Below are 14,666 nucleotides of genomic sequence, written 5' to 3' on the forward strand. Positions count from 1 at the left end.
TGCTTGGTCATTCCCTGAATTACGTCGTTCCTTTAATGATGTGAAGAACAAACTTTGAGAGAAAAGAAGCTGTCCTCTTTTTTGAAGCCTTATCCAAGTTAAAAGTGACTGCTATGACTTTGTGGGTGGTCTCACACCTTGGTTTTTGATTGTCCTGTGCTGCTGGAATTGTAGTTCCTGGATGTGTGTCTAATTTCTCCCTTGTGTAAGACACATATCATGAAAGTGATCTTCTCCTTCCAGAAGTTCTCAGCTTGAAATGATACAGCAGAAGTAAAGGTGGGAAGTAGTATCACAAAGTCAGTTGAAAATTATAAAAAGATCCAGTTACTCAGGCTGCTGTGGACTTGCAGGCAAAGTGAAAAGTGGTTTTTTTTTTTCCCAAAGCAGAAAGATTTGTAGGATTTTCTAAAAATAGCCCTTTAACTGTGATTTTTGAAGCAGACTAGTAAAGCAGATTAAATTAATACTCAAAACAATCAGCAAACATGATGCTTCTTGTGGGCACAACTGTGGGACAAAGAAACTATTTTTCTGTGTCAGTGATATTCCTGAAATATGGTGAGTGCAGTTAATTTCAGATTTGATGGTTATTAATATTTCTAAAGTGTCTGAAACACAGGCTTGACTCTACTGTCATGTACTTTTTGAACGGATAGTGTTTTGTAATCCTGTTGTTTGGTGAAGAATATTTGCACATTTTCTTGGGCTTGTGCCCATAATTTACAAGGAGATGCTTTGTAGACTGCAGAAAATACCAGAAAATTTCTTTCCTGGGTATACTCAGACAAACTAAAATAAACCTTCAATTCCAAGATATGATACATGCTATTCCTGCTTTGAACACTGTACCTTCATCACATGTGACCTTGGTGTTTGATGATTTGGCACAGTGCCCCAGCAGAATTCGATGATCCACTGGAAATCGTGATTCTTTCATGTGGAAAACAATAAAAAGCATATGGTATCAATTATACTTCAGTATTTCTTTGAGAATTCAAGCACCAGAAATAAAAAACACTGTCTGAAGACTTTGAATTTCCATTAACTGGAAACAGTTGGTATAAATTATTTTTACTGAAAGTGCTCTACTGGCCCTGGGTAATAAAAGCAAAAATAACATTGGCATTTGATTGACTTCATAGGTGCAAGATATGTCATGCTCAGAGGGAGCATAAAATTCCAGGCTGGGCAGTCGAATAATTTTATTAAATATCATATTTTTCATGGTGAAGCTCTTTGAAAAATTAGTGCCCTCTTACCTTAATTTGTACTGCATCTCTGCTGAGCTTGGCAATTTGCTGATAAATACACTGGGAAGTGAACATAGAACTCAATGCAGGGAGGTTAAAAGAGAGGCTTCTAGAGTAATAAGAATTTTGGTGAAAATCAAAGCTGAGTTCTTCAAAGGAACAGTTTTGCTGGCAGTGTATTTCTAAATCATGGCTTGAATCTGGGTTTTGGAAATTTCAGAGCTGTGTATGTTGTGGTGCTTTAATCTCCCAGGGAGCACATTCATTAGAACTAACCCCACAGAAGTCAGTAACTACTATGCAAAGAGTTTCTTTTGTTTCTTTGTTCTTTTGGTAAGATTGAATTACTCTGCTGAATTTAGAGTAATTCTGAGTGGTAGCATCTCCAATCAATTTCAATCAAACTTATACTACACTGTGTTTATCTTAAGGCCCAAGGTTTATCTTCAGTGCTTATTACCACATTTGGTAAGCAGCCTTTTTTCTATGGTTTCTGTAATAGAAGCAACTCTATATAAATTGTAGCTTGTACTCAAATAGTAACTTAAACTCAGCTGATAGCAGCTCTAAGATAGAAATTTGAACAGAATGCCATCTGCATTTGTTGTGGGAAGGCACTTAACAAATAGTAAAATGTTTGGTAACCAGGAACTAAAACAGGAAGGCGAGTTAACTTCCAGATTTCTAAATTTTGTCTGTGAGAAATACTCTTACCCTTGTTAAATATGAGTAAAATCAGTGGGGTTGCTTGTGTAATTAAATACCACCTGGTATTCAGAGGTTATGCTTACAGAGTTACAGTGTAGGTTTATTAGGCAATAAAAAGGGGCAGGGGTAACTCACTTGAGAGCAGCCCTTGTCCATGCTGTTCCTTCTGTGGGTATGTTGGTGAAAGGGACATGTCACAAAATTCACTGTAAATTACTCCTATTTTCTCCAAATAGTTTTAGCTCTAGTCCTGATGGCTCCATATACAAATGCTTTCACCAACAGATCCCAAGTTTAATAATATTAAGAACATCATATGTACTTGGAAAACATTAACATTTATTTTTATGAAATGGCATCTGATAGTTAAACTGCCATATTTTTTCCAGACTTCTTTCATTAGAGAGACTGATGACTATTACTACAAATATCCCACGGAGTATTCAATTATGTTGGAAGGAGGGTGAAAATGATATGCCAGAAGCTATGCAAGAGAGATGATGCACATTATTCTAGTTTTATGAGGTTGTAGATCTTGAGAAAAGCAGAGATTTATAATACCACTCCCTGCAATAATTAAGAAAGTGTGTGTATGATTTATGTATATGTGGTGGGAAGCTGGAGAAATTGACTGAAAATATCATGGAAAACGGAATCTCTGGCAAAATGATCTGCCCGAAACTCCAAATATAAGTTTATTCATAAAATTAAAAAAAGCCTTTCTGTGCTTTGGTTGTCAGCCATTGTTTTCTCTTTTGCTCATATGGTTTGAAGTTAGCTAAAAAGAAGTGTAGTCAGTGCAAAGAGCCCTGATAAGCCAACAAAGTGATGTTTTTTTAAATCTTGCTTCTGAATGAGAACAGAAATCAGGTCATGTTGGTTTTCTTCAGATTAAGGATTGGCATGATTCAGCAGGTGAGTTAAGTGTATGTGTGCTGTTGAAATAGCTTTTTTGCGAAGTAAGTCATCTTTGTCTTTGGAGGAATTCCTATTTTTGTGGTTCGGGGCAGAGAACGGTGGCGAGTTTATGTACAGCATTGACTTGAAGTCAGGGACAGCTGTGTGTTTACAGATCTTGAGGCAGAATTTGGTAAGGCTATGTTACTTTTCAAGATCTTTCTTTTTCCTCCCTTCCAGTGCAGCTCAGGATTCAATCTTCAAATGACTGTAGACAGTGAAATTGCTCAAGTCACTTGAATGGAGTATATTTTTTGTATTTAGTGCGTTGTTTTCTTGCTAATATCCTTTTCACTTGTTCCAGAGCACATATGGAAAGCAGGCTCTCAGTTTCTAGGGAAATTACAGATAAAATTTTTCTGTTAGCACTGAAAGTGCAGGGACAATAAATTAATACTTCTTGTCCTCATAATTGTTAATTCACATGTCAGGCTGTGTTGCAGGATTGATGAGACGGTCTTGTCTGACAGTGTTTTCGAGGGAAAACAAGTCTAAAGACTCTGGGGTTTTCCCTCAAGTCTTCTCCATTTTCCCCAGCAAATTCTGGATTTGACTCTGATCTCACTTCAGTTGTTTTAGATGTTGAATAATAATATTTTTTCATAATACAGGATTCAGTTGGCAAATTAAAAGTTAAACTAGTGTGTGTATCATATTTCCCATCTTTTGTGTTCAGTGTAAGTATTAGGATCTGGTTTGAACATCTTTCTATGCAGCATTAATCAACTTTTTATTAATTCAAACTTCATAACAAATGTGGAAACTGGCTTCATTGCCCAATTCATAGTTCATTGAAACCAGTGGTAAGATTCCCATTAATGGCAGTGGTAATTAGATAATAATTATTGTTAATTTAATAGCCTGGGCTTGAAGTGTGGAAGTAACATAACAGTTTGGAATGTTTGATGGTTTGTGTTGTTGAGCTTTTTTGTTTTTCTCCCAACAAGATGAAGGAAAAGAAACATCAGAAAGTTGTTTACTAGCTACAAGAAAAATTGTGTGTATTGGTATCTATATATTAAAATGAAAACACAACATCTGTAGAGTCACTTCTTTCTAAAAGTAGTTTCGTTTGTATGCTAATAACATTTAAATGTGCCATTTACATTCTATAGCAAAAATCTGTAGCTGGTGGATACAGATTATAGTTTAGCTAAGTACTTTAAACCCAAATAGTGTAATCTAATTAAAGTGAAGCAAGAGAAAATAAGTATTGTTTTGCAAGTTCATTTTCTTCCATGCTTCTTTCTTTAAAGAAAGAAACCAGTAAATAGCTCTTAGATATGTGATCTCTGATTTCTCTGCTTGGTAGCCCAGAGAAAACATTAACAGGTGCTCAACCCAGCGCTAAGACTTGTGTTGAGATTACAACTGAGCACAGACTGAATCACGTTTTTGGTTTTTGTGTTGACAAAATGACAGAAGTAGCACCTTATTCAGAAAAAAAAAAATTGTATGTATGTGTCAAATGCACAAATACTGTGTTTTAGAAGGAGCTTGTCTTCTCCATCCTCAGCAGTCCAGCTCTTACAGTATTGTAAGAGAAGGCAGCAGTCAGAAATGTGTTTCAGGGTGACAGAAGTTTTTGTTACAGGATCCCACCAGGCAGGGAAGACTGAGACCTCCCATATGACTTGGAAGCAGAATTCATTGCACCTGCACACAGCTCTGCCTGTGAAGCAAGGACACTGAACACTGGTAAGTACCTGTTTTGCTTCCTACACCAAATTCCCTACAAGGTTTTTTCTGCCAGCTGGTTTTTTTTCCATCTTTCTGAGTAAGTTCATTTTAAAGGTCACAGGTGACAGACCCCTTTCCTAAGCTGATGTTCTTGTGTGTCCTGAGTCATCAAAAGGAAATATTTGAGGTGAGAGAATGAGCTGAAGAAAGGCAGGACTGTTCTGCAAGTACAGATGAGGTTATTCCATGTTACTCCTTTGAGACAAAGGTAGGACTTGGAGGGTTGTCAGTGCTGTAGAAATGTGCATTTGTGGGAAAGGAGGAGGCACCTCTTTTTGATTAATCTCACCAAAGCATGTCTGTCTCTTCTTTCTTAAATGTGAGTCAAAAGTGTATTTGGACAGCTTGAATAAAATTTTGGTTTTGAGCTGGAACAGTACAGCTAAATCCTTGTACATTATGAATTGGCACCGCTGCACTGAAATCAAGGAAGCTTTGTAGATTTATATCAGCTGTTGCATATTCTTAACTAGAAGAGAGTGCAATGTAATGTGTGTAGTAGATGTCCAGATCCAAATGTTTTCAAGTCAGTTCTTTAGCTAGCTTGTTTAGGTAACTGAAATATCCTGAAAATAAATTTTAAAAAAATATTAGGAGTTTAAAAGAATGTATGTGTCTCATTGAGCCATATACTGTATAAACAGTAATCCTAAGACATACTTCCTTCATAATTATGTTCTAAATACTATAATGTTTAGTGCAGCTCCTGTTTTGAGGAAGGATTACATGTGCCTTATCTGGAGAAACGACAGGATGTGTATAATAAACAAGTGGGTTGAAATCAAGGCTGTGACACTGAATCTGACCGTGGCACTGGTGCAAAAGAAGATGCAAACTGCCAGAAGTGAAGGCCCACAGCTTTATAGGGTTTGCTTACCAGGACAAAAGCATCGCTGGATTAATGGATTGCATGCTAAAACCCACTCAGGGTCAGACCTGGAATAATCTGCCACAGTGCTCTTCTGGCCAGAAACTTGGATGAGCAGACTCTGAGGAAAAGTGTCTGTAAGAGATCGTGACCTCCCCAGCCTTGAGTCAGAACCTAGGGAAAACCAGGAGCTTTTGGCCTGGAACAAAGTGAGTGTAATTGGTCTCATCTTGAGAGGAAAAACGATTTTTGCTGGCATGTTTCCTCCTCCACTTGGCAATGACCAGTGTGTTACGGTGAAATCTTGGAAGTCCATACACTGTTGCACATCTATCATATGATCCATTTCCATACCACAGCAGTTTTCTTGACAAGATAGCAATGTTGCAAAAAGGACTTTTTTTCTGACATTGAAACAGTTCCATGTTGTCTTCCCAGGACGGATTATCTCTTGGGCCAAGAAAGCTTCAGTTTGGGTGCTTGGAGCCAGGCACACACTGCTTTTGGCTCTGTTTGCCAGGGTTTGGCACTTACATTTCAGTCTGACTCTTTGCCTCCAGCTGTAGCTTTTCCTATTCTTGCATTTGCATGTGAAAGGTACTCCGGGTCTTTTGCTGGTCTCCTGCACCTTAGGCAGTCTCATAATGGCCTTTAAAAGGTATAAAAGAGGCTTCTTGGCATTGCAGCTCATCCAGACTGTGCTGCCAGAGCTGCCCCCACCAGTGACAGCAGTGCAGGAGTCCTGTCTTTGTGTCCTTGCATGTTTAGCCCTAACTCCAGAGCATCATTGTTTCCCTGCTCCTGAGAGAAAGGCATGTGGGTTGCAATGTTTTGGCACCTACTCCATCTCCTGAAAGATTCCCAGGGATAAGTGAAGTCAAGAGAATCATGGATTTGTGTTTCAAGGAATGGTGTGAAAAGCATCGTGAAAAGGTGGAAGTAAACTGTTGGAGAGGTCTTAAGGTTTAACATAGCCGTGAATTAAGAATTTGCAATTTCAGCCTCCCTTTTTTGATAGGCAAGGGTCTTCTGCCCTTAAGAATACAAGGCAGAGGTGAATATAGAAGAGGTGACATTGAAAAAAAAAGTAATAAAAAAATTACTGTTGGGACCTTGTGAAATGAAAGTTAATCCTGCTGTTGAACAGAAGTCCTTCTGGCAGGTTGTCTCGCTGATCTGCAAGTGGAAGTGGTAGAGGAAGGCAGCTTAGGGGAGTTTTGGGACAGGCCACCATGCAAAGTCACTGCAGACCTTCTCCCAGCTGATATACAACTCTTCTCTCTCTCTTTCTCTGAAAAAGACAAGCAGACCCATTTACCTAGAAGCTTGGAAAATACCTCACATTTACTAATCCTGCAAGAAACGGAAATCAAAATGAGCATAGAAATTATTGGTCACCTGGACTTGAAGAATTCAGGAAAAAGTTAGGCATGCATTTTGAGTAGGGATTCTTATTTTAACTCCACAATATCCTTGATGCCTGTTTATTTTGGTAAGTTGCTAATTAATAATTTGATTCTTGTCTGTGATGGTTTATATAAAGTATCCTTCATTCTTGATTGCCCAGAACTCTCACTGGCTTTAATGCTGGTTTGTGTTACACTTTCACTTCATGACTAGGTTTCATTTTAGGCATCTATATTTAGTTTTGTAAGGCACTAGAAAAGAATATGCCCCAATAATATGTCTCTAGAGAGTGCTGGTTGTGTGGAACACTATTTATTGAACAACTTAGCAGAGTGGCAGAGTAAATCAGTGCTGGGTAAAAATGCAACTCTTGTAAAGTACATGTTGCACTAAATACCAAGATGATATGTTGCATCTCTACACCCTCTTTTTATCTTGAATGTTACAATCATCTCTCTTAGTTGTTGTATTTAGAAACTGGAGGGGAACGGAGAGTTGAGACAGCCATTAAAATCAATGTATGTACAGATAAGAAGTCAGAGAAGTCTGCTCTTAAGCTATGTTGGTGCTCCCTCGGTTCCAAATGCATTAATTGTATTCAGAAATGGCAGAATGAATCATTCTTATCATTGAATGATAACAGGATGGGTGTGAGCTCCTGAAATGTACATCACAGTGTGACAAAATGTGCCTGCACCACTCTTAGATGAAAACAGATGAGCTTTCTAAAAACTGGATGCTAAAATTTTAGTTTTGAAAATAAATGTGGAAAAAGTAATTAAAATGCCTCTTTAATTTGAGTCAAGTCAGTCATACACCAAAAATCATCTATTTAAAATATCAAGTTTTTCAGTGCTTATCTGTATAAAGTGATTCCATTCTGGGAAATGGCAAATGCAATTCAGTGTTCATTGTTCAAGAGATAGGGTAAAACTAATTGAAAACTAATTGAAATTTATACCTATGTTAGAATATATTCTTTTTAGGTTATATACCATGGTACAAAAAGAAAAAAAGGTAATTAAATTTATACTTTTACAGCCAAGTGGCTCCTACAAATAAAAATACACTCGTAGAATTACAAGACGTGATTTATTCCTGTGCAGACCCGCTAGTGTAGATACCAGCGCTATTAGTCAAGTATCTGAACATCATAAACAAGTAGTTCATGTGTCTGTATTTACACCTCCTCTCTGAATTTCACGAGTGCTGGCTCACAGTGGTGCAAAATACAGGTGTAACTTATTCTGCAAAAGAAACTGCTGAGCTGAATACAAATTTAAATAATAGAAGAGTTTGCCTCCATCTTTTTTCTTCTTGTATGCGGCTTATTTTAGACTCCCATCTTTTCAGAGTAGGAATAGATGGGAGTCTAAAATAAAAACAAATTAATACACTTTATTATTCCATACTTCAGTGCATTTCTCAAAAGACCAGTAGTAAAGCTTCAAGAATCTAGACAATAATATGTTGCAAACAACTAATCTAGTTCCTCAGCTACTTTATTTTCTAACATATAGCCTGTGATTGTCCCTGGAAGATAAGATCTGGGCTTAATTATGCCCTGGGACAGCCCAACAAAAGAAGTGTCAGGAATGGGGATACTTCAGGGAGTAAAACATTTGGGTGAACTTCCTCTTGTATATTTGGAGAAGCATAGGACTTAATTTCTCTGAAACATAAGCAGACTTTTCTTCCTCTCCCTGGAAAACCTGGGAGTAATTGCTATGCAGAAGTAGTAAATAATATATTCAGGAGTTTAATCCACAGCATTTCATGGCACTTTACTTGTGCTGCTGTCTCATCTTTGAAAAGCTGTGTGAGAAATTAATTGAAGCCATTAGAGTTCTTGAACATCCCTGTATCTCTCCCTGTATCATCCCTGTATCTAAAAATGTGTTTTCCAAAATGACAGAGGACAGTGACTGCAGACAGGCTGCATAATGACCCCAGAAATGGCTCAGCTCCAAGCCACCCAGGACAGGCAAACACAGCACTAAATCTTCCCCTGTCCTCAGACCCACAGAAGAGATCTCTGCCATGGCCAGAAGTCTCTGTTGCTCAGAGCAAAGTTCCTCTGTCAGCCTGCATCCTTATACACATTCACACTGCCAGGTCTTGTCTTCAGCCCTTTCTTGTGTCAGAGGAACTTTTGCCAGGAAAAATTATCGTTTCAGCCAGGGAACCATGTGTTCTATGCAAATGAAAGCAAATAGTTCTGCTGTTAATCATCTCACTTGTCATTGAGCAAAACAAAGCTTTTGAAGCTAATTCAGAAATTATCATCACATCAACAAGCAAGCTTTGCTGGCTCCACTTACCTGTGCCAGGTTATTCCCATAATACACATACACAGGACTGCCTTGACTCAAGATCTGACAAATACATCCTGATGTAGTGAAAGTCACTTGGAAGGCGATGTTGAATCCAGACTTTTTTTACTTGTTTTGAAATAACTTGCTGGGTGAATGTGCCAGAACTTGGGAAACATTAGTGGGCATTACTGGAAAAATGCTTTCACTGTCTTACTCTGGTACAGCTTGGCAGTTCACTACTTTACCCATCTTTAGTCCCTTTGCAATACAGGTGTTGCTTTATTTTTGAGATAGAAACCAAGCACAATTTAAAAAGCAAAATATGTTCTTCCTGAAGATTGCAGAGATTGACATCTAGCTTGCTCTTTCTCTTAGAGAAGCTCAAAGCCTTTTGCTGTCTTTAAATAGCAGTGCTTTGTGTCTGTCACTGTACCTGTCATTATCTCATTGTTGGGGTTTGTATGTTTGGTTGGCAACACATGCTCGTTCTCCTGATTAGCACCATGCTTTAATTTCACTTAATAAGTGTATTTCAGAGCCAGAATGATCCTCATTAACCAGAGTAATTTCACTTTGCCATGTAGAATTAATTAGGATGAAGACTGTCAAATGAAATGTAAAAAATAATCAGTGGTTCTCATTAAGAGATAATAACAAGATTTTTTGTGCTGTTGTGCAGTTTGGTTTTGGTCCCAGCATCAAATGTTAAGAACTTTTACATGTTGTGAACATTAATTTTAATACATTTGATCTGGCACCATGCAAATAATGAAATCCTTAAACTTCATTTGACAACCAATAATTTAGGCTTCTAACTAAATACTGAAAAAGAGCTTTAAGAATAGATAGCTAATTTAGGCATACATCAGAGTTTGATGACATGTGTAACACTTGAAAGAGGAGCTGAAGCAGTCAGCTAATGATTGTATCCAACAACTGAGTCAGGTCTGATACCATTTTGGAAGATTTGAGGCAAACAAAGAGACATTCTCAAAGAAGTATGGTCAGGGCAGTAAGAGGTTTAGAAAAACTGGAGGCTTTTGAGTTGTTTTATAAAGGCTGGTCTGACATTTCTCTTTTGATAAAGCTGGATGTCAGAAGGATGGTGCAGATTGATTCTCCATAGGGAATCTGCACACAGGGATAGGGCAAGAACTAATTTGCAGGAAGAAGACATTTGGATGTTAGAAAGAGCTGATCTCCCAAAACAGCCAGCTGTTCAAAGTGGCATGCCTTCCTTCTCAAGATTCTTGTTCTCAAGAACAAGGCAGACAGACTCCTCTTTGTGGAGTGGTGGAATGTACTTCCTGGAGAAACTACTTGACATCTTCTCTCTGCCTTTATGCCTTTGTTCTTCCAAGGGTGAGCCAAGTATGGAGAAAGGCAGTAGGCATTCATAAGGAGTGCACTTGCTTAATGGTATTGCCTCAGCCAAGGAGTCAAAAGTGTGGTCTAAACATCCAAATTCATTAAAACTTAAATAACAGTCATGAGATGAAAGGGTTATGTAGTTTAAAACACAGATGCCCGTTGAACAGGATAAACATTGTGGACTGGAAAATAATTACACCAAAAAAAAGTGTTGGCTATGTTTGAAGTTAGGGAAACTTTTCCTGTTTAAATGTGTAGGTTCTATATGATGGCAGCATCATTTGTTTTCTGGATTTCCTTTGTGTTGTGACATTTTCAGGATTACAGTAAACAAAAAAGTCATCATGAACTGTTCAAGGAATATCAATTTTATGGCGTTAGAGATGTCATCCCGATTGCCTTCAATTAAATCCAAGAAATAAAGTCTCACCCTTTCCAGCTTGTTATTGGGCTGTGAGCCCAATGAAGTAATTTTCCTTTGATTATACAGCCAGTCCTCAACATATGAATAGATTTGATGACTGCATGCTGTGGTTTGTTGTGGTTTTTTTCATTTTATGGATTTTATTCTGCCTGGAGGCTATACAGTCTGTTATGCTACCCATCAGCCCTGGCTACACAGTCCAGGTTGGAAAACACTGTTCCTTTCCTGCCAACTTGTTCAGCCTACAGTCATTCAGCTCAACTGAAAAGAGCCAAATAAGACTTTACCATTATGTTTCTTTCCCTCTCCTTTGCAAAAGACAGTATGTTTCTTGATTCAGATTGGGCAGAAGTTCTTGTGCTGCGTGGCCAAGAGCTCTGGTAATATCTCCTGTGTTCAGAAGAGGCAGCCTGGCCCTGTTAACCACTGAGCTCTGAAGAGGAGCCAGGAAGAAAACAATTCTTTCTGGTGAAGTTACAGGAATGTTCTATTCCTAACACAGCCATGGTTTTATGAGCTTCAGCAACCTAAACACAAGGGGAAAATGTAATTGCCACCATTTTGCTGTGGCAGGGAGAAACAGTGTGTCCTGAGATCATGGAAGGGAAAGACTTCTGAACTACACGAGAGTCAAATCCTCCAAGGCATCCACATGTGGCATCATTGTCTGAGCCACAGAGCAAAATGCTCATCAGAAACACCCTCAGCACAGCCCATAAAACTGTGCAGGAAAAGCCCATTTCAGTGATGTTGCTTTGAGCACACTGTCAGCAGCAGAACAGAAATGCCAGTGAGAGGAGGAGGGGTAACAGGAGCAAATCTGGCATCTGTGTTTAGGGAAGACTGGCTGCCTGCAGCTCTGTACAACTTAGATAGCTCAGCATACCTGTGCAGGACCATATGAAGCTAGCTAGTACCACAACCCCACAGATTTATCCTTGGCCATTCAGCTTCATCACTCTTAGGAACTTTACGAGCTCTTGGGGTTCGAATGTTTGAATTTTCAGGTAAAGGAACCAAATCCCAGCTCTGTCCACCTTTTCCCTTGCCACTTCTGAGAACCCATTGCATACTAATTTGTTGAGCATTTTGGCATGCCAGGGTACCCACTAGTTCATTCAGTGTAGGCAGGCATCTTCAGTTCCAGTGTGCCAAACGTGTTAATGGCGCAAGTGGAGAATCTGCATCTGCCTGGCCATGCCAGTGATGCACACAGGAGCAAGAAGTGGTGAGACAGCACAACAATTGCACCACAATAAGAGCATCAAAAAAATTAGACCATTGTTCCAACTCTAAAATTAGAGATGTGATCAGAATTAAAACCTCCTAACTTAATTTAGGTTCTTCTCTAAGAACTGCAGATGCTTTCACAACACAAACTGGGAGCTGTATTTATCTGCATTGCCTGCTAGCCATGATAACACATGTGGCTGGGAAGGTCTTTGTTTTGTTTCCAGCCAACACTACAGCTCATCTCTCCCTCTCTTTTTGCCTTTCCTCCCAGTCTCAGTCCCACTGGGGCTTTTGTTTCAAGTTCTGGTGCCAAATTTTCTATATCTCTCCTGGAAGTTATTCTACTTGTAAACTGCCAGAGCTCTCCTTTCTTCTAAGTGTTTACTCCTTTCTTCTTCTTTTCTATAATATTTTCTCCTTCTTTTCCCATTGAATCATTTTCTGTGTTTCACTCAATCCCCCACTTTCATCTTGTGCAGCTTTTACAGCCTACAAGTTTTTGTAATTGCAATTTCTTGAGGTGGGGGTGCTGTGTGGTTTCCTTTTCTTTTGACTGATGTTGATTGCCTTTTGGATCAAATGTTGACACAGCTTGTGCTTCCAGGTAACACATGTAATACCTCATGGAAAAGAAGGGTTTATATCCTATAAAAGCACTGAAGTGTGAGTTGATTTGAATATTTTCAAACTATGGTTGCTTATAATTAAATTATTTTTCCTAAACCTCACAAGTTATTATGAAAGAATATTGGATAGAGGAAAAAAAAGTACTTTAAAAGTAAGGTTTTCTGCCGTATCATATATTCATCTGCTTTTCACAACTGAATGACTTTTAAATGCTCTGTTAAGCTGAGAGTAAATACAGCATGAGAAATAGTGCTCTCTCTGTAAATGCTGATATGTGTGTTTTTAAAATCGAGTACACTATTATCAAAATGCATCCTATTAATTGCTGAAAACAACTTTCTCCATGTTTGAGTAATGTTTTCTATTCATTTATTTATCTAGGATGAGGAATAGCAGGAACACGAGAGGCTTTCCTGGGAATGCATCCAAAGAGTGCTGGTGGAGGCTCTCTAGTTAATCACTTTGTCAAAAGGAGTCCTTTTTCCAGTGTGCAACATTATTCACTTAACTTTTCATTAAGCCTTTTCATGTAAGTACTACCAAAGCAAGCAGCTGTGATATGGAAACCTTCATTTATGCCAGATCACTTGAACCTCCTGCCTTTTCATATGTACATCAATAAATACAGAATATGAGTGAATATAGGACTTGTGCAATGCTAACCCACAGCAGGCTGAGCTCTCCCACACCCCAGAACTTACTGCAGTCTTGCTCAGAGTTTGCTCTCTGTTCCTGTTCATAAGTGAGTGTTACTCAGAAAGGATGTGAAGTCCCCAAGCATATGTGTTCACTTCCACCATTAAAGTGGATTCAGGTGCTTGGCATGGCTGTCTCCAGGCAGATTTTCCTTAAATAATTGATAGCTACACTTATACTGCCCATGCTTCTTTGGCTGTCTGTACTCATGTTGTGCTTATAGGGCTTCACAGAACACATGCTAAGGATCTCACTTTCTTGTTGATGTGACCTATTTTCATGTTTTCAGGTGAAAAATTATGCCAAATGAACTTTCTTACCCCTACTATGATATGATCAGAAATTGTTCTGCCAGAAGATACTGAATGAAGCAAGAAAAGAGGTATCTTAGAAATTAACCTGAATGGTGTTACATTAAAATCTTCTTATGGGCAAAAAGAAACATATCAAATGAGTTGAACTAAGGACTTATCATTAGCTTAGTTAATATCTTGTTACTCTAGTCAAACGAATCTCATTAATTCCAAAAAGCCTCACAAATAATGTGGTAGAAATTGTAAAGAAAAAAGTTTTCCCCTTATCCACCTCTTTTCTTTGGCATTACCTCTGAGCTGTCAGGGCATTGGTTTTGGTCACCCTCAAAAAGAAAAAGGGGTGTTTATAAAGTTGTATCAGCATGCTAAGGACAGAAAGAGTTATTGTTTATTAAGGAGTAATTAGCAAATGCTTTTCTGGATTCTTTATTATGCTTTATGAACAGATACAAAATTTATTGTTTGCTTTGGGCACAGACTCATGGAGCTTGTGAGATGAGGCTTAGAGCAGATTTGCAGACATGGTGTAGGCAAAGCAGAACATTGCACTGACTGGACTGGGGTCAGCTTTAAACAAGGCCTTGATAATATAATTGTGTGCAATTAATAATGGGTGTTTGGTGGCTCTTGCAATGTAATGGCTAGTTTCTTGATAAAGTTCATTTTGTTTGAAAACCAAAGTACCTAATGACTTGCAGATGGAATTAACCCTTTTGATTATAGCTGTTCCACATCCCGTGTTGCGCTTTTCAG

The 14,666-nt window shown here is 38.4% G+C and overlaps 1 protein-coding gene across 36 annotated transcripts in view; it reads left to right on the plus strand.

The window, feature by feature from the left end:
• Positions 1 to 14,666, plus strand: part of PRDM5 (PR/SET domain 5) — a 184,506-nt gene that overhangs the window by 83,468 nt on the left and 86,372 nt on the right. For 31 of the 36 annotated variants that reach the window (XM_085579368.1, XM_085579373.1, XM_085579377.1 and 28 more), the window contains 3 exons: positions 4,513 to 7,018; positions 13,285 to 13,432; positions 13,889 to 13,981. Coding sequence is in view for 4 of the 36 variants with exons in the window: in XM_085579364.1 (XP_085435490.1) it covers positions 4,513 to 4,551 (39 nt within the window). In the remaining 32 variants the exon portion in view is untranslated. The remainder of the gene's footprint in view (positions 1 to 4,512; positions 7,019 to 13,284; positions 13,433 to 13,888; positions 13,982 to 14,666) is intronic. The other 5 variants (XM_085579365.1, XM_085579358.1, XM_085579366.1 and 2 more) reach the window with 4 other exon arrangements.

This window comes from Lonchura striata, chromosome 4 (assembly GCF_050655825.1).
Source record: "Lonchura striata isolate lonStrDom1 chromosome 4, ASM5065582v1, whole genome shotgun sequence".
NCBI lineage: Eukaryota > Metazoa > Chordata > Aves > Passeriformes > Estrildidae > Lonchura > Lonchura striata.